The sequence below is a fragment of the Nilaparvata lugens genome, chromosome 7, assembly GCF_014356525.2.
Source record: "Nilaparvata lugens isolate BPH chromosome 7, ASM1435652v1, whole genome shotgun sequence".
NCBI lineage: Eukaryota > Metazoa > Arthropoda > Insecta > Hemiptera > Delphacidae > Nilaparvata > Nilaparvata lugens.
The window spans coordinates 53510490-53531330 of record NC_052510.1 but is presented as its reverse complement, the minus strand read 5'-3'; the positions used below and the strand labels follow the sequence as shown (position 1 = coordinate 53531330).

General features: G+C 33.2%; 1 protein-coding gene across 1 annotated transcript in view; it reads left to right on the top strand.

The window, feature by feature from the left end:
• Positions 1–20841, top strand: part of LOC111051655 (PAX3- and PAX7-binding protein 1) — a 29716-nt gene that overhangs the window by 3378 nt on the left and 5497 nt on the right. The window contains exons 4-13 of the mRNA XM_022338201.2: positions 1274–1382; positions 3384–3556; positions 4466–4536; positions 5064–5269; positions 6344–6533; positions 11048–11174; positions 12990–13169; positions 13857–14059; positions 15166–15316; positions 19083–19480. Coding sequence (XP_022193893.2) covers positions 1274–1382; positions 3384–3556; positions 4466–4536; positions 5064–5269; positions 6344–6533; positions 11048–11174; positions 12990–13169; positions 13857–14059; positions 15166–15316; positions 19083–19480 — 1808 coding nt within the window. The remainder of the gene's footprint in view (positions 1–1273; positions 1383–3383; positions 3557–4465; positions 4537–5063; positions 5270–6343; positions 6534–11047; positions 11175–12989; positions 13170–13856; positions 14060–15165; positions 15317–19082; positions 19481–20841) is intronic.

Below are 20841 nucleotides of genomic sequence, written 5' to 3'. Positions count from 1 at the left end.
ATTCCAATAGAACTTAAACTTTTAGTTTTTAAATAAAAAATTATTCCCAAGCCCCAAAATCCATTGAATACCGTATTTGTCGAATATTGCTTGATCAAGAGATTCAATTGATTGATGATAAAGTTCAATTGCGCCTTGAACATGGAGAATTTGATCCTCATCAAGTGCAATATTTCACAAAATGTTTGGAGACAAAAGTCGTGTTGTCAATACATACATAGAAATGTTACTCATTAATCATTCGTAAACAGTAGAGAGGAAATAATTTCACCATTGAAAATATTAATTTGCCCCCATGCAAAGCCTATGGTAGTAATATTGGAATACTGTGTACGTAGTACAGTATCCTTTCCTGCTCAATTCAAACCTGTACTGTAGGCTACAGAAGAGCCACGACTTGTCAATTGGAAAATTTTATCATTTTCAATTGATATCTTCTCATTTACATTTGACGATTTCTCAAATACAATTGATACTTTCTCAAATTAACTTGATACTTTCTCAAATACAATTGGAAAAGGTGTAGTGTTTTTGAGGTAAGATTAGGCTATGCACTGCTGAGCTATCCTAGTTGAACTTGAGTTATATTGGTCTTTCTGAAATTCTCTCAATTACAAGTGACTATTCTCAAATACAATTGATACTTTCTCAAATACAATTGGAAAAGGTGTAGTGTTTTTGAGGTAAGATTAGGCTATGCACTTCTGAGCTATCCTAGTTGAACTTGAGTTATATTGGTCTTTCTGAAATTCTCTCAATTACAAGTGACTATTCTCAAATACAATTCACTACTCTCAATTACATGTGATGACTTCCCAAATACAATTGACTATTCTCATTTACATCTGACATTCTCTCAATTACAAGTGACTATTCTCAAATACAATTCACTACTCTCAATTACATGTGATGACTTCCCAAATACAATTGACTATTCTCATTTACATCTGACATTCTCTCAATTACAAGTGACTATTCTCAAATACAATTGATACTTTCTCAAATCAACTTGATACTTTCTCAAATACAATTGGAAAAGGTGAGCTATCCTAGTTGAACTTGAGTTATATTGGTCTTTCTGAAATTCTCTCAATTACAAGTGACTATTCTCAAATACAATTGATACTTTTTCAAATAAAATTGGAAAAGGTGAAGTGTTTTTGAGGTAAGATTATGCACTGCTGAGCTATCCTAGTTGAACTTATGAATTATATTGGTCTTTCTGAAACATTTTCACTAATTCATCAATGTTTCTCTTTACTTGTTTGAACAGGAGGCTGTATCCCAGACGCTGCTATGATTCACGCGGTCAGAAAAAGGAGACAGGAAGCTCGAGAATTGGGAGTCGAGTATATTCCCCTTAACGAGAATAATGGACAAGAGTGAGTATTACGATAACTCGGCAGTAGAATACAGTAAATGTAACATTATTATTCAATTGCACTTACTGTACTATACTGTACTTTACTACTTATATATTATACTAAAATTCACTATGTTATACCATAGAGAAACAATAGCGTAAGTAGATATCCCATGCTATAGGGAATTTATGTTGCAAATTTTACTGTTATCTCAAACCGATTACTGTCGATTATTGTCAATTTTTACTGTTTTGTTGGGGTGAGAGTGTATGAACGGCACAATTTGAGAGACTACCAGCGTCACACAGCTGCAAAGGAAAGAACTATGTGAACTATCGGCTTGGGATAACAGTAAAAGTTGCGACATAAACGCCCTATACCATGGGATATCTACTTATGCTATCGTTTCTCTATGGTTATACCTAATTTACATTGGAATTTATTTATTTTCTCGGCCTCAGATACATCACTTGACAAATAAATCACAATTTTTTCATCTCAAGTTATTATTTGTACAGTACTTTCAATTTACACTAGACACAGAGATGTTGTGGAATTTTTCAATATTCATGTTCTATTCATTTATTCATATACATATACAATTCATGTAAAAACAAAAGGGCATTCGCCCAAACTGTTTAAACCTTAATTTAGAGTACACAGTCTAGAGCTTATGTAGATAATAACTATAGATGATTACTTAATTCACGCACAATTTTGAGCCCAAAAGAAAATGTATCCACTGAAATTTTGAATTTACAGATCAGTTAATTTCTCAACATAAAACTTCCATCACAATTGAAAATTTCACTAAAAATTGAGTTAATAATTAATGAATATTAATCAAATTCATATCAAGTTAAAATGAATAAGATTTTGATATAACATGTGGAACTGATAACAGAATCTCACCTCAATTTATCTCTTTTCCTCAATTCACCAAGTTTCACCTCAATATTACTAAATATATACTCAATATTACTATAGAGAAACAATAGCGTAAGTAGATATCCCATGGTATAGGGAATTTATGTCGCAACTTTTACTGTTATCTCAAGCTGATTACTGTCGATTATTGTCAATTTTTACTGTTTTGTTGGGGTGATAGTGTATGAACGGCACAATTTGAGAGACTACCAGCGTCACACAGCTGCATAGGAAAGAACTACGTGAACCATCGGCTTGGGATAACAGTAAAAGTTGCGACATAAACGCCCTATACCATGGGATATCTACTTATGCTATCGTTTCTCTATGATATTTACTTAGTACAATAGTACTAAGCACAAAGGAAAGAACATAGGAAGGAACTCTTTCCTTCATCTGAGTAGTAAGACAACTTTGTTTTGGATAACCTTTTATTTTTATCGAGTTTTTGAATAATGAACTATGAGTTTTACTGTAATAAACTATAACAAAATCAAATCAAGATTCATCGTTTACGTCAGCAATAGAACAAAATACACTATCTATAGAATATAGTATACTATATCATTTTCTGATACCATTTATGTAAACTTAAGCACTTTTGAACAGTCTTTTAAATTATTTCATTTTAGGAAATTATTTTACATTAAGAAAAAGGAAGAGTTTTTTTCAATTTAGTCCTCATAAAAGAACTTTTAATATAAACAATTATTTTGTATACATTAAGGCATTTTATGTATAATCGTGCATTTTTTATTATTATTTTACTTGACTATACTGTATAGTAATAATTATATAATAATTCAGATTTAGTAATATTGAAATGTCACCAGTCATATGAGTGAAACTCAAAAACTTGATGTTATGTGACAATGAATAAATAAATTTAGTCCTCATAAAAGGACTAAATTGTCCTTTATAGGACTATAGACTATATGCTATATAGTCTCATAGCATTTGTATGACTTCTATTGATGAGGAGACCTTAACGATTAGTTCTACTTTAAATCAGCGATCAAGGGAGTATGTGGACGGTGGACTTGATTTGCTTGTCATAGAAAACCCATCATAATCAGCATTACTTTTTTGCAGGAAAGAGAGTAAAACAGACATGATGAATGCGAACTCTCGACTAGTGCGAGAGGATGACGAAGGTAGTGATGACGAGGAGAAAATCATCAAAATGTCGGTGCATTCAGCGGTGGCTGACAAAGAGAGACGAAGAGAAGCATTCGCCGCAGCGCAGGACGATCAATATGAGCAAGGTCAGTTTCATCTTCATTCATTTCATAGATCTGGATATTTTGTCGGTAGTATCTTTATTCATTCAATGCTACTAATGTTTAATTCTTCTCAGTTTTGTTCTTCTTTGTATTGATGAAAGAATAAAGTAAAATGAATAAATAATTATTTGACGAAGATTTCAATGTCAAAATTGAATGGTTACTTCTATGTAATCAACACCAATTGATGGTGTGAACTTATTAATAAATATCACTTATAGAATAGGAAGACAATTTATTATAATAAATAATGAAAATACAAAATGATGAATAGAATAGAATTTATTGAATCACAATAAACACTACATTATAGAGCATTGCTCAGCAGAATGTGACATGTAAAAAAGTTTTATATAAAAACAAAGTCTCTATATGAGATTTATAGATCTCTATATGGATGTTGTCCATTTTGTAGATATTTAATTTTCATTCATCACCCTGGTCATAGTTTACGTGTCTTATAAAAATAACAGCAACAGATATGACATAACATTTACTGTGTTGTCAAGAGATTCATAATTCATTTGTAAATTCTCAGGCTAGTCACTAATGACAGGACATGCATGATGTACATAAGTGTATACACATGTCGTTATGCATTGTTGTGTCATCACAGGGAATGGCTTTGAAAAAAATTAAGGTTAGGTTTTTGTATCTTCGATTTTTTCTTTTAATTTTTTCTTCACCACTCTATTTGAGGTTAAATTATTATTGTTTCATAAAAACATTCAATTTCTCATTTTGATTTTAAGATTCTAATTGCGTGTAGTGATAACTTTATTTGCTACTGAATTATTCTACATATCTCAGATTTTTATAGCATATTTGATTCAGCGTGGATTATCCATGTTTCAACAACATTGTTTGATTGTTTCTTCCTGTTTTTTATAGGTCATGATGATGTTGACAAAGATGATGAATGGGAAAAGCAACAGATAAGGAAGGGTGTCACAGGAGCACAGGTGAGAATATTTATGTTTACTGTATTTTTATATTACGAAATTGTAGTGCTACCTACATTACTTGTAGAAAATCAGTACATTTTGTATACTGAACTATATTTTGCTAGTTGTTAACTTCCTGTCGGATAAATTAAACTCGAAATGTTTAAGATTCTTCTGGTAATCATGAATTATAATAATCTGGGATAATCCACAATAATATGGAATAATCCAGAATAATCTGGAAATAAATATTGAATTTCTTATATTTATTTATTACAGAACAAAGAAGACTACAGGCATAAGGCCCAAAACAGTCTTCACTACAATTTACAGTCGTATTAAGCAGGTTACTAAAAAAGTAAGAGATACAGTACATGCAATTTACAAATACATAAGAAAATTATGAGGAAAGCATAAGTAATTGAAAGTAATCTAAGTATAAGTAATGAATACAGAATGAAGATAATAAGTTATAAAAGTCAGTTCATAAATCAAACTTATATTTTGATTTAAATAAATAATTTGTTATTCTATTTTATTTCCAGTTGGTTGCTGTACAACAGGAGAATTTCTATTACCAGCAGTTTATGATGCAACAAACGTCAGCACCGTCGTCAATATCCAATATGGCGGCTGCGCAACCGGAAATCCCCCCCACCACCATCACCACCACCTCCTTTCCCACTCACCCCCCTACCGATGCCAACACTGCCATTGATCCTCCCTCTGTTGTCAAGAAAATGAAAGACAGGTAAAGTTTTTTGAAAGTTATCCAATTCATGAGCAGCACCACGCTGAAATTTGACAGGAATAGGATTCTGAGGGTAAATTACGGCTTATTTGCCTTCTAACTTTTTTCAGAGGTTATAACTTCGTTCAAATAGAATAATATTCCGTTAGTATATTGCTTCGAATTCATAACGATTCTGAAATCGTTGTTAACAACGATTAAAAACCGATAAGTATATTTAAACCACCAGGATAGTTTTTATTGTTTTCTGTTAGTATTCTCTAGGTGCTCAAAGCGATTGACTTTCTTGACTAAGAAAGTTCGAATGAACCGTCTATTGCTAGTATAAATACGGTATTTGAATTAAATTACCAGTTTACGCACTCCAAAAGGATTAGTGATGAAAAATCATAAAGTCAATAGGCTTATTTTATGCATAATTCAAAACACAAGATCAATTTGCGCGGGAAATTTGTTACTGGATTCAGTATTTTCCACATGCATGTTGGGATCAAATTCATCTTGATTGAACTCATTTATAGTTGAACTCAACTGTAATTATATCGATTCAAATAAAATTTTCCTGGTGAAGCGACGATTCAACTGTTCAAATAGTCGTTTCCCGGTGGTTCCGAACCCACTGTTCCCATAAAGCAGGCTCTCTCATATCTTATTGTCCTTTTTCTCGTATCCAGTTACAATACAATATTATTTAGTACTTTCAAGTAGCATTTCATCTTACTTATGTTCCTACACAGCTGTAGGTCTGTCATAACTCATCGTCCTTTTACTTTTATCCACTTACAATACTATTACTATCCACTTACATTATTCTTTTTGTTAGTCCCTCATGTCGAAGAATATAACCACTAGTTGTGCTCTTCTCCTTTTCATTTCTTTCAGTAGACAACTTCTCTCTCTCTCTCCAACTCTTTGAAACACCTCTTCATTCGTTACCTTCTCTCTCCAACTGATCCTCAGCATAATTCTGTAGCACCATTTCTCAAAAGCAGAAATTCTTCTCTCTTCATATTACAATTACAAGCATTAAAATAGTTAGTTTTTGTGTTGAACTAATAGATGTGTATGTTGTAGATTGGCGGATATGAAAGAGGTGCACCGGCGACACTACCTCGACTGTGACTCGATGCGCAGAGAGATGGAAGCACTGAGCTTGGAGCGAGAGCGCCTGCGCGAGGATGGCCCGAGGCTGGCGGACAAGTTCCGCTTTTACCAAGATTTGCGTGGGTATGTCACAGACTTGGTAGAGTGTCTTGATGAGAAGGTGGGTGCGCATCACATGACTAGCTGTGTCTTCCTTAGTGGGGGGCATTCGTTCACGGCCAACATTCAATGCTCATTCAAACTAATTCAAATTACGTTCATTCATTTTCAAAACGTTCTAGATTGTCGTCGTTAATAAAAAGATATGCGAGTATACATAACTACAATGAATTTTCCATTTATTGATATCATTTATGATTATGAATGAAGCCACAGAGTAGTCGATTAAAACCGATAACAGTAGGTATTTTATTTTGTAGATTTAAATATTAAAACCTTTGATGCGATAATTTGGCGGGTCGAAAATTCTGTTTGCTATCAGTGAACCGTTCATGGGTTCGATTCCCATTTCTTTTGGCATTTATTGTATCATTCCTCACCACATTATCTACTCACAAGTCATGGGCCTAGGGCGGTTGCAGACGAACCACAATCGCATGTGGGACCGACATACCACAGAACAATACGACTAACGCAGAGAGTCTTTCACACTACATTTGAGAAAATGTAACGCTCATTAGTGAAACAGTAATGTTATGCAATCTTTCAGGTTGTAGGTTATGTTGAGGTGATTCCATTATAGTGTTTTTATAGTGATGAAATTTGCAGAACCAACATTGATATTATGGAATTTTTCCATACTTGAAAAACTATTTGAAATTGTCAAACTCCACTTTAAGACAATAGTACGCAGACAATCGAGTTATCTTAGCACCAAACTAATAAATCTCATCCCCGGTAACAGAATTGATATATTTTTTCCCTGTGGGCAGGCGAAGGATGGGAACGGAAGTCATAGACTGGATCGTTGAAAACATTTTCTTTGACATCAGAAAATATTGTAATTTACTTTTCCACTATCAACTCCTTTGGTTTCTTTTTCGTTCCATGTTAGATTGATTTTGTTTTGAATTGGTGCTCTCACTCAGCGGACAGGATTTTTCATTTGCTGGGTGATGCCAATAGTGTATTTAAATTGTTTTGTTTCAATTTTCTTTAAATTTGATCTCCCTATCGAATTATTCTGAGGAATTGATAGAATGATTTTTTACTGTATCTACTAAGTATGAATTGTAACATGTATTAATTTTGGCAATAAACGTTGTTATTATAAACTTTGTGTTTATAAAAGTGGAGTTTGACAATTTCAAATAGTTTTTCAATGTTTAAAGTGAGTTTCAAAGTCCCACAATGTAGGTCTTGCTTCAATTTATTAATTTATTTTTTACACTATTTAAAGCACACTTATCTTTTTCTATTTTAATCAGTTTCCTTGGAATAGTTTGTATCAAAAGAAATCAAGTGACGAAGCAGTGTTTGATTACATAACCTTAACTTTTGGACAACATTAAAATTTTATCCAAATTTTTGGAGAGAAATAGTACAGGCTCAGCCTAGTTTTTCCTCCAATGTTACAATTATTATTGTATTATGATTATAGTGTTTTATATAATAAATGAATGAATGAATTTTAATAATAAATTGATCCGTGTCAAATTCTGACATTATGAAGTACACAATAAAGTGCCAATTACAATTAATTAACTACTGAGCTATCTAACATAACCTACAAATTTGAGGTAAAATTCGAGGAACACTATCACAGCGTCTGCGATTGTATTACAGAAGCTAGGGGAAGCGTAGTGCTCAAACCAGTGGTACCACAATCGCAAGGAAAATAATCGCTACCACAGCGCGCAATGTCATGTGGTAGTATCAGTGCCACTGCCATGCCTGCCAATGCATTCCATATGCGCTGCGTTTGTGGCACCACAGAAGAAAAATAGTAGCTCCCACATCCCACAGGAGATCGTGGTTCGTCTACAACCGGCCTTATGTAGCAAAAAAGAATGAATTATTCAAAACAGATGTTTTTCCAAACTGTACAGGAAATTTTTTTACACTTTTAAAAAATGATGACATAAAGATTAGCTGAAGCAGTCTACATTATAAAAGTTTATTTTTTTATAAAAAATACAAATTTTGTATTATTTGTAACTAATAGTTTGCTCAGCTAAAATGATTTATAGTACTGTACTTTTATATGTGAGAAAATGAAAGCATTGCATTTTGGCCTTGTTGAACCTTGGGCTGTTATTGATCTTCTCTGTATTGTTTTGTTTGTTCTATTAGTTTATTGCAGTCTTTTCAGAAATCCATGCATGGCATTTTAGCGTCCACTGATAATGTTCTAGTTTTGCTATCCATGTTCAGTGACAGTAGAAAGATTGTGCCTTTTCATTATTATTCCTCATGAACTTACCCGTGCTTTATTTTTCATTAATATTTCATACCACTTTGTCAACTTCCAAGTAAAATTTCCTTCTATCATCCTCACACTTATAATTTCATTCTTGTTGCTCACAAGTTAAAATTTCGAAAAGCTATATATATATCATTGTCTCCCTTTCATTTATAAAGAACCTTATTCATTTACGTTTATATGGCTTCATTGCTTAAATTTTCTATTGTTCTTCGATTTTTATTATGAGACCCATTGCTATCCAAGGATAGATCTCCAAGATTTATCTTCTTGAATGTTAATTCGTTGTAATGCTACCGAATTTGTTTCCTCAGCCTGTTATTACCGTCATTTTGTTTGATTTCTATTCAAGACTCTTCATTAAATGAAAGTGAGACATGAAAATTCAATATCGTTGGTTGTATTTTATTGTTATCAATTGATAATACTTTTTTAACATTTTTTCTTAATACACTGCACTGAATAGCAATTACCTCAAGCTTTTCTATTATTCATTTATTTATTCAGATACAAGGAACAATCATTAAAATGATTGGGGAAGGACCAACTTCGTAGTAGACAAAAAATAATGAAATGAATTTGAAAAGGTTGAAAAATTTATATCAGTTGTCCATTGCCTTTATTCTTTTATGATCTTGCAACTGATTAATATTAATTCAGTTGTTTTATCTTGCTCTTTGTTCCATAATCTCTTCTTATTTCAAATCGCACTGGATGTTTTTGAAAAATGCTTAATTAATCTAATTTATACCTCTTATCAATTTTGAGGAATCAAAAGGAATTCCACTCCTGAAATGTTTATAAATACTAACCTACTCACCATGTCAAAATTTTTATACAAAGATTCCAAATACAATAGAGTGATTTTAGTTATGAAAAAATGATTCAGTTGATATTAAAAAAAATTGAAATAATCATCTTTCATGCAAAATTCTTAATTCAGGGTGTTTAAAAATGAATATCGGGGCTTTAACTATTCATAGTATTTGTTACATTAAACCTAAAGTTGAAAATGATATGTTATTCGATAAGGAACTTCAACAGTTTTGTTTGCTACTACCAGTGCTCATGTGGGTGCAATATTTTTGCTGAATTTTGCTAGAATCAGTTGAACTTGTTGAATTTAAAGCGGCTTATAGACAGGTGAAGTAGAGCACTACCTCCGTAAACAAAGCTGTAGTGCATTCGTGTGACGTCAGCACAGGTAGGGCTCCTACACCAATAGAAACACTATCTGATATAGATAGATCAGCTGAAATCAACTAATTTTTATTGGTGTAGGAGCCCTACCTGTGCTGACGTCACACGACTGCACTACGGCTTTGTTTACGGAGGTAGTGAGTAGAGATGGCAAGTCAAGTTACTGGTGGCTAGACCTTATTACGTCACTTTCCATCTAGAGTTAGACCGATGTTTTTAAATGGAAATTAATGAAAAGTGACGTAATGAAAATCACGGACCGTCACTTGTCGACTCTACTCTCCCCGTCTTAAAGGTCCTTGAGGGTCTCAATGAAGATGGTTCCTGATAAAACTGTTTGAGTTGTACATTTGACATAGTTCAGTGTAGTACAACGGAAAATTTACACTGGCTGTCACCTGTTTTCCAAAGTATTTTTATATCTTCTTTTTACGGATAGTTCTTGCATCTTCTATGGTTATTATTATTATGGCTTGATCTATTACTATCTTTTTATAAAAAAATCTAGAAGGAACCATATTTGTTAACGAGTTTGAGAACATACTTAGACAAGCAATATTTGGACTAGCAATGTTGCCTAGCAACCGATAACAGGAATCAATCAGAATGATTCTAGTTGTTGGTTGCTTGATAATCGAATCTTTCTTGACTAAGGCCCGGTTGCACAAAAGCCTTTTAAATTTTAACCGTTATTAATTTCACGAGAACCAATCAGAGAAGGCCTTTTTGATAGAACGGCTTCTCTAATTGGTTCTAGTGGAATTAATCACGATTAAAATTTCACCGGCTTTTTTGCAACCGGCATTAAGTTTGTGTTTTTATTTGAAAATAGGACGTCTAGCATTTAATATACTGTATTGGGTTTTCCAATTTCATTAAATTTTTAATACATGTTCCATATTTGTCCATTCGTTCACTAACCCTAATCAAGTTTGTTAAAAATCGTGTTCTCAAAATAATCTTAGAAAATACTGTAATTGACGTTTGTTTAGTTATATTTTGTTGATTTGACTTGTTTTTCCATTTATTGACACAAATAAACCTTCTTGCAGGTTGTGATTTTGCTGGCTTTGGAACAGCGTCTGCTGTCTATATACAAAAAGCGATGCACTGATCTAATGGCGAGACGCCGTCAGGATGTTAAGGACCAGGCTGAAGAACTTGCCACTTCTGCTTCTAGTCAGTAGAATGTCTTTACTAGCAATAAAACAATTGTGGCATCAACTCTACTCAACACAATTTGTTGGTCTCACTCAGCCAAAGTATTAATGAATATCCTTGAAATTTGGATCGTTGAGTTCTCGGTTCACCTAGACCAAACATAACTATTCCTCAGCTATTCCTTGAATGAAGATCGTAATCTAAATTTTCAAACATAACTATACCTCAGCTATACCTTGAATGAAGATCCTAATCTTAGATATTGGAACCTTTTATTTGCTTTTCTTGTTCAAAATACCTTGAATGAAGATCCTAATCTTAGATATTGGGAACCTTTTTTTCTTGTTCAAAATATCTTGAAACATAAATTAACAATTTACAAAATTAATATGATCGCTCAGACCTTCAGACTCGTGAATACCTTTGGATGAAAAAAATATTTATCGGCTGTCTTAAAATTGTGATCGTTGTATTTATATCAGATTCAAGCACTTACTTGCTAGTCTCAAATAATTTAAAAGATTTATTTATCAAAATATGAACAATTTGGAAAAATGTGATGCGAAAGATAATTCGGTGACCCGGAGTAGGCTGGAAGTTTGAAGCGCTCCAACGTTAGTCTGCTATCGCTGAAAATGTAAAAATTAAGATTATCCCTCATAAGCCTCAACTTCTACCTCAGTAACATTCTTAAAACTGTTGATGACATATTTCTCATCACCTCCTTAAAAACCGTTACCGTATCAGTCGGCCCACCAAGTGGACTAGCACTGCACATGCGAATTTCTATATTTCACATAGAATTTGTTCAACTTTTTGGTATTCAGTTATAAAAACTACAATAGGATTGGAGAGGATTTTCAAGTTATTAATTTATATAACTTAAATATTCAAGTTTTAAGCCTAGATAACTCATAACATTCACTTCCAGTTTATCATGAAAGTTTTTCTCGTGATCAATGATTGTTCTCTTTCAATTTAGTTAATTGAGAAACTTACACTTGAGATCAAACATTGAGTAGTAATCTCTAAATTGGTGATGATTTCTCAATCTAACCATAGTTTGAAGGTTTTTTCATTGTGCCACCAGGTAAAACTGATTCGTTTTTAGTGATATTATGCACCATGAATCGTATAAGATATTGCTTTTTCTACCATGATTGAAACCTTTCTAGTCTAATCTCTTGTATTATTTCTCATCAATTTTTAATTAAACCCATAATTTTTTTACATGAATTTCTTTCCCTTCATTGCTGCAGCAAACGTAGGCAATGGTTTTCATTGATCTTATCTCTCTCCTTTTTCACATTTTTTAATCAACTGATTGCTCAAACTATTTTAATATGTTCTGCCAGATTATTTGATAATATTCAATATTAATTTTCAATATATTCAATATTCAATATTGTATTTTTTTTATGTATTTCAATATTTCCTGTTGCGAATGCCAGGTATTTTCTTCTCTATATTATCAGTTTCTCTGAACAAAAATTTCATAAAACTCTGTATAGTTTACAATTAGAACAAGCATACACATAAAAATATGTCGTACGATTATAAACAAGAAACTGAATAAGGTGTGTGCTAGCATTGAGTCCCTATCATTTATAATTTGATTGAGACTAACTTTCTTCCAATTGAGTAGAATATTTATTTTAGTAAATTTTCCAAAATAATTTTGTATCCATTATTATTAGCTAATAAATCTTATTTCTCTTTAAACGTTTAACATTTGTTTAAACTTTTGAACCATTTGTAATATGTTATTTAGTTTCTCATAGTATATATGAATTAGTGTGGATTGTAACAGTGCACTTGACTGGGTTGTTGCAGAGCCTTCGATGAGGGATGAAGAGAGGGTGCGCCGGGCGGCAGAGAGAGAGGGAAGACGCATCAGACGAATGCGCCTGCGCGAACAGAAGGCAGTGACCAATGGTGGCAAGCACATGGATGGCATGTCCAGTGACGACGAGGTCACCGAAATGGAAGCCGCTGCTTTCAGGACACAGAAAGGTTCGCGCTTAACTTTTTGAATCAAATTGATTTTATCCTATAATACGTTTAGCCCGTGCAAACCTTACTTTGCAGCTGTATGGTCATGTTATTTTTGAGAGAATGGGAGCCCACTGTTGCCGTATTTCTGTCGGGAGTGCCTCAGAACTGCGAGTTTCAATTTGTCTAGTGTATGAACGTAACCTGAAAGGTTCTGTTACGGTTCTGTTCGGTTATAACCATAGCCACCTCCAATACCTCATTAGAGGTGGCTATGGTTATAACCTAACCTAACCTACCGTAACCTGAAAGGTTCTGTTCAATTAGGGTTTAAAGGAAAGGTTAGGTTTCAGCTTTTAAATGACAATATAGTATTATTTGAAATGTGTTGATAATCTATAATAAAGGAAAGAATTGACTTATACACTTACGGGATAGGAAATTCACGAATGACGCATCGTCTGAACTATTTGACTGATTAACTTGAAATTTAGCATATAGTTTCTTAATTTACCGAGGATGGTTATAGGCCTATTTTAAATAATTCAAAATTTCACGAAGACAAGTTTTTAATATGTCAATTTGTGTTATTAGATCCTTGCGGAGCACGGGCTACCTGCTACATATTATAACTTTTATGTATATATAATGAGTTCTGACAATCCTTCCAACAAACCTGTTTTATCATTTCGCTTCTTTCTTTTCCAGAAACTGTGGAGCAAGATGCTAAACATGTGTTTGAAGATGCTCTGGATGATTTTGCCACAGTTGGAGGAATTTTAGAAAGGTTTGAAAGCTGGAAGGAAACTGATTTAGATGCTTACACCGAAGCTTATGTCAATCTATGTTTACCGAAAGTTCTTGGGCCTTTGATCAGGCTGAATATCTTGATGTGGAACCCTTTAAGTCAGGTATGGACTGAAATTCATTCGATTTTAATTATCAATCAATCAAATCAATTTATTTTCCATTTTCACAATAATACAGAGCATGAAATTACCATAGTTACTGAAATAATTATCAAATAACTTAAAAAATCACAATCATACCCTGAAGAACATTACAAAAAATCAATATAAAAATGGAAAATAATCCCAAAGGCTACAAAAACCTGTTTGGGCAGAAAAAACTACTTAAAATAAAAAAGAAGTGTTACAGTTAACAAAGCAAATTAAGAAAGAGTAAAAAAAACAAATTTAAAAGACAAGAAAAAAAGGAAAGATAACTTTATTATTCATTTAAATTTTTTAATGGTATTCTCTCACTCTATGTTTATATATTTGGTGAAAAGAGAACAGTTTTTAACTTGAACATAGCTCAAATGAGACTTATGAGCTTTATATGTGTTTTGTATCTGCCATACGCTAAATAAATAATAAATAGCTCAAATGAAGTCTGCTTATTAAACAAGATAATTAATTAATTGTTCCCAAAATTGAGGAGAGAATATTATCAACCTTGAATGAATTTTTATTTTGAATTTACAATTTTTGGCAAACCCAATATTTTTATGGAAAATGTTACCAATTTTCTACAGATGGAAATACTAAGATATTGCAATTATTCAAATGCTAATGAATTAATAATTATTATTGAACAAAAATCCAAATTAAATTATGTAAATCACCCCGATTCGAATTTCCATCTAGCTGTTTACCCTTTTGTCAATATTTGCAGTAGCAGAAGTCTTCGGGGTGATTTACAGCATTTAATATGGATGTTCGTTAAATAATTTTTTTTCCCAATTTTTCCAATTTTCTGATATTCATTCTTTATCTCGTAAACACTTCTTTTATTCCTGGCAAAGAAATGATTGGAAAATGATTAAATTAGTTTCAATTGTATTTCTACCTTTTTCAATATTTCCTCAGTTTATCTCCAACCTTATTATTCATACCCAGGCTATTTAGATATAATATAGCCCTTAATTTTCAAATTGTAGTTTCTAGATTATAAAGTGAATGTTTGCAGATTCTGTTATCAATTTTTTAATAAAATTCTTATTCTATCAATTTAGGCTGGCAATGATTTGGAAAGAACAGCTTGGTATGTGAGCCTACTGAACTATGGAATAAAGAATTCGGAAACAGAAGATTCTCTGAAATCTGATCCCGACCTGCAATTAATACCTAGAGTATTTGAAAAAATTATTGTACCGAAACTGAACCGTGAGTATCTGTTCCATCACAATACAAAATTTCAGTGACGATAAATAGAATTCATTTATGTGTGTTATGGTATTTTTCTCATTCATGCTGATCTGATGAGCAAAAAGGATTTAATTATAAAATTTTATACTTTGTTCATCCAAGTTATATTGTGGGCATCAGTTGAACTTATTCAGGATACGATTTTAATTGCAAAAAGTTTATCATTTAAAATGGCTGCCTTCATTTATTGCCTAGGTAGTCAGGCTCAGTCGGCCCTCTACCCTTAACATTCCAATAAAATACCAACTACAGAACATCATACTAAAACAACGTTTCAAGCAAAATATGAAGAATTCGCTGAAAGAAAATTTGAGGTTTATATGCAGTTATATTTTTATTTTGAACAGATTTATTTCTGCTCAAAATTGTACAATGATTGAAACTGCTTGGATTTGATTGTTAAATGGAATATCAGATACGATGATGGAAAATTTGAAAAATCAGCTGAGCTTGTCGCTATGGGATAAGGCCCATATGCACAAACTCAGTTTAAGTTAGATGATTCAGCTGATGGTTTAAACCCGGACTGTAACACAATAGAATGAATGCAAATCGTTCAAGTAATCGTGGTTTAACGTAGATGGTGCATACGGTTATTAGTCATGATTTTATGAAATCGGATAAGAACCAGATCACATTAAGGCTGTGCAAAGGCTAAAAATCTGGTGTGGTACACTCACACAACTTTCCTTGCTCATTGAACTATAAGCCTCATTATCAAACGAGAATAGTTTAGGGGAATAACATAATGACGATTGACGGCAACATATTTGCAACTACGATCAGACTACTGTATATGTGTATATACAATTGTTTTCAGAGTACTTTTTCCTTTATGTAAATTATGAAATTCGATGATTTTTTTGAAATTCGTCAAAAAACAGCTGTTCTACAGGTGAAATATCTTGACTATGACTGTGTTCTTTTTACTTTCCTTGCCCTACTACCATAGGTAAGGAAAGTATTGCTTTCCAAAAAAAATTAAGGTACCCCAATTTCAAGTTTTCTATACGTTTCAAGGTCCCCTGAGTCCAAAAACATGATTTTTGGGTGTTGGTCTGTGTGTGTGTGTGTGTGTGTGTGTATGTGTGTGTGTGTATGTCTGTGAACACGATAACTCCATTCCTAATCAACCGATTGACTTGAAATCTTAAACTTAAGGTCCTTATAATTGAATTTAAAATGGCGGAAAAATGGCGGATAATTACTAAAAAACCATGTTTTTCACGGTTTTCTCGAAAACGGCTCTAACGATTTTCTTCAAATTTATACCATTTATAAGCCCTATCAACTGACATGAGTCTCATTTCTGGGAAAATTGCAGGAGCTCCATAATATTCTTGTGAAAAATGGCGGATAATCACTAAAAAACCATGTTATTCACGGTTTTCTCGAAAACGGCTAACGATTTTCTTTAAATTCATACCATGTATAGCTATTTATAAGCCCTATCAACTGACATGAGTCTCATTTCTGAGAAAATTGCAGGAGCTCCGTAATATTCTTGAGAAAAAGATAGTTACTAAATAACCATGTTTTTCACGATTTTCTTAAAAACGGCCCTAACGATTTTTTTCAAATCCATACCCTGTATAGTTATTTATTAGCTCTATCAACTGACATGAGTCTTTTTCCTGGGGTACTAATGGGGGTCCACCCAATCCTTGAGAAATGGACTTTGTAACCTCCCTCTCGTGCATGAGGTAGGTAGGTACACGGTTTTTACTTCTTCTTCCATATACCGTGGGTAGGTAGAGCAGTTTATAAAAATCTGGTGTGGTACACTCACACAACTTTCCTTGCTCATATTTGAAACTACAATCAGACTTTTGTATATGTGTATACATAATTGTTTCCAGAGTACTTTTTCCTTTGTGTAAATTGTGAAATTCGATGATTTTTTTAGTCGTCATTTTTTTAAAGTCGTCAAAACAGCTGTTCTACAGATGAAATATCTCGACTATGTGTTCTTTTCATGAACTGCTCTACCTACCTACCTCATGCACGAGAAGGAGGTTACAAAGTCCATTTCTCAAGGATGGGGTGGACCCCCCATTAGTTTCCCAGAAAGGAGACTCATGCCAGTTAATAGAGCTGATAAATAACTACACAGAGTAAGAATTAAAAAAAAATCGGTCGAGTTATTTTGAGAAAATCGTGAAAAACATGGTTTTTTTAGTAATTATCCGCCATTTTTCTCAAGTATATTACGGAGCTCCTGCAATTTTCTCAGAAATGAGACTCATGTCAGTTGATAGGGCTTATGAATAGCTGCTATCCATGGTATAAATTTGAAGAAAATCGTTGGAGCCGTTTTCGAGAAAACCGTGAAAAACATGGTTTTTTAGTCATTATCCGCCATTTTTCTCAAGAATATTACGGAGCTTCTGAAATCTTCCCTGAAATGAGACTTATGCCAGTTGATAGGGCTTATAAATAGCTATCCATGGTATAAATTTGAAGAAAAACGTTAAAGCCATTTTCGAGAAAAACGTGAAAAACATGGTTTTTAGTAATTATTCGCCATTTTTTCCGCCATCTTGAATTGAATTTCTTATTGTCGGGTCCTCATAGTATAAGGGCCTTAAGTTTAAAATTTCAAGTCAATCGGTTAATTAGGAATGGAGTTATCGTGCTCACAGACATACACACATACACACATACACACACACAGACCAATACCCAAAAATCATGTTTTTGGACTCAGGGGACCTTGAAACGTATAGAAAACTTGAAATTGGGGTACCTACCTTAATTTTTTTTTGGAAAGCAATACTTTCCTTACCTATGGAAGTAGGGCAAGGAAAGTAAAAATAAACTTTCCACTGGTGATATTTTTCAAAGATTTCGATGATATGTATATCATCAAGCTATCAAAATGAAAAAGTTTTCTCAGGAAAACATTTTTTCGATCATTAATTTTTGAGATAAGAGTCGCCTAAAGTTTAAATTTTTGTGATAACATTTCAAATTCGGTAAGAGATAAATCCATGAGATTCAGAGGATTAATTCTTCATGGTATTGTTGATTGAATAAAAAACAAAAATTTTCTGAAAATATTGATTTTTGAGAAAGTTGTTCAATTTACCAAAAATAACTTGAGCTATTGTTATGAGTCAAGTAATAACTTGAGTTATTTTCGGTAAATTGAATAACTTTCTCAAAAATCAATATTTTCAGAAAATTTTTGTTTTAATCAATCATCAATACCATGAAGAAATTATCTCTGAATCTCATGGATTAATCTCTTACCGAATTTGAAATGATCTGTGCCAAAAATGTAAACTTTATGCGTTCATATCTCAAAAAGTAATGATCGGAAAAATGTTTTCCTGAGAAAACTTTTTCATTTTGATAGCTTGATGATTTACAAATCGAAAAACTTTGAAAAATATCATCAGTAGATAGTTTATTTCTAGCCTTTGCACAGCCTTAACGTAGATGGTTCATATGACCCTTAGTCACGATTTTATGTAATCGGATAAGGACCAGATCACATAGAGCGTTTTTACTTGCGCCAACCCAATCAGCCAATCGGAGAGCTTCCTGCCCTGCCGACTCCGCCTATTGCATCTATGTTTGTTTAATGGCCAATAAAGATTCTTATTCTTATTCCGTATGAAAACGCTTGTAACCCCGCTTAATATGGGGTCTGGCCCCAAGTCTTCTCCGTGTTATACTTTGCATATTTTTATGTTGAATTGTGTTGTTTGTATTGTTGCAGAGCTTGTAGATGCCAGCTACGATCCAATATCCACATCTCAATCGCTATCACTTGTGCAAATAGTATCCAACCTGATCCAGCTCTACCCGACACTGAGCGCCGAAAGCAAGAATCTAAACACACTGCTGAACACAATCGTGTTGAAACTGAGAAATTCGATTGAGAACGACGTGTTCATTCCGATCTTCCCGAAGCAGATGATGGAGGGGCGCATGAACTACTTTTTCCAGCGCCAGTTCGCGATGGCAGTGAAACTGCTGAGCAACATTGTCAGGTGGCAGGGAATCGTCAGCGATGAGATCATTTTCGAACTGGCGCTCGATTCGCTGCTCAATCGCTATCTGCTGCTGGCCATTCGCATCAGTGAGCCTTTCCAGGCTGCCGTCAAGTGTTATATGGTTGGTATATAAAATTCAATCTTAATATTACATGTTGAATCGCAACATATTTTTTGTCATACTACTTACTCAATTGCAGCTGTTTTCCATGCATCAAATCAAGCCGGTAAACAGCTGTTTGCAGAACAAGAAAACATGTGATTTTCATTACAGCATACTATACTGTAAAGAGATCATTTATGGTTTCCTTTACAGTCGAGTATGTTTCCCTCTTCCGAAATTGGAACATTCAAATTGATTCAAATAGCTCTATAGTCTTAGCGTTATAGTCTTCATTTGTTGTATCGGTAACAATAATTTAAACTTCTTATTGTTGAGAACTTTAGTGAGAAGAAGAGAGTGAGTTAATAATATCTAAGTAACTAATAGAATAACTGAAATATTATTTGAACTCATCTAATAAGTTTCAAGTTTAAGAACTCATCTTACATTTATTAACATTGGCCTTTATTATTCTATTTGAGCTAGATGGGTCTGTTATGACCTAGGAACTATGGGCTAGGTCATGTTTATAGAATGCAGTAACTCGAACAGCAGCAGGTAAGGTAATGTTTACTGTTTCTCAGCAATATTATTCTTTCTGAGAAAAGTATGACAAAAAATATTGTACGTAACTTGTATGGTAACGTATTTACCGCATTCGTATGATAATTCTGCCCTCAACTACGTTTCGGGCAGAAACAATCATACTTATGCGGTAAACTACCGTTACCGGACTTGTGACGTAAAGTACTATTGTTATTCTCGTCACTCAACTTATTATTCTTGATGAGTTTCATTTTAATCCTGAATTTGCCATTGATCCAATCAAAAGTTATTGTTCTGTTTTATCACAAAATGTCTTTTGATAGTTTCGATGAAATTCAAAAACAATTACAAATTCAATTAGTCATTAAAGTAGAGTACTGTAGTCTTGATAATCCGAACCCCAAAATTTAAACTTATTGTGAATCACTTTGATCATTTTTTTCATAGTATCTTACTTTCCTTGTCCTTAATGGTAGGACAAGGTCCTTACCATTTTGTCATTAATGTCCTTGAGGATGTCCTTAATGGTCCTTAATCCTTGTCCTTACTTTCCTTTTTATATTGATGTTAGTAATATAATAATATCGAGTGACCTGGCTGGCTCAGGTCTGGTGTCAGAGTTTTCAGGTCGCAACTGATCAATTGATGGTAGTGAATCATCGTAAAGATTTAAAGATTTTTTAAGATTTTCAGTATTTTAAGGCGGGCTACACACTAGTGTCGTGACACTTGTCTTAGACACTTGTTGGGTCTGATCAAATTTCATGAGACATGCATGTATTTTGTACTTGTCTCTGTTTTTATCGCACTGCCGTAAATATTCATCATGCAAT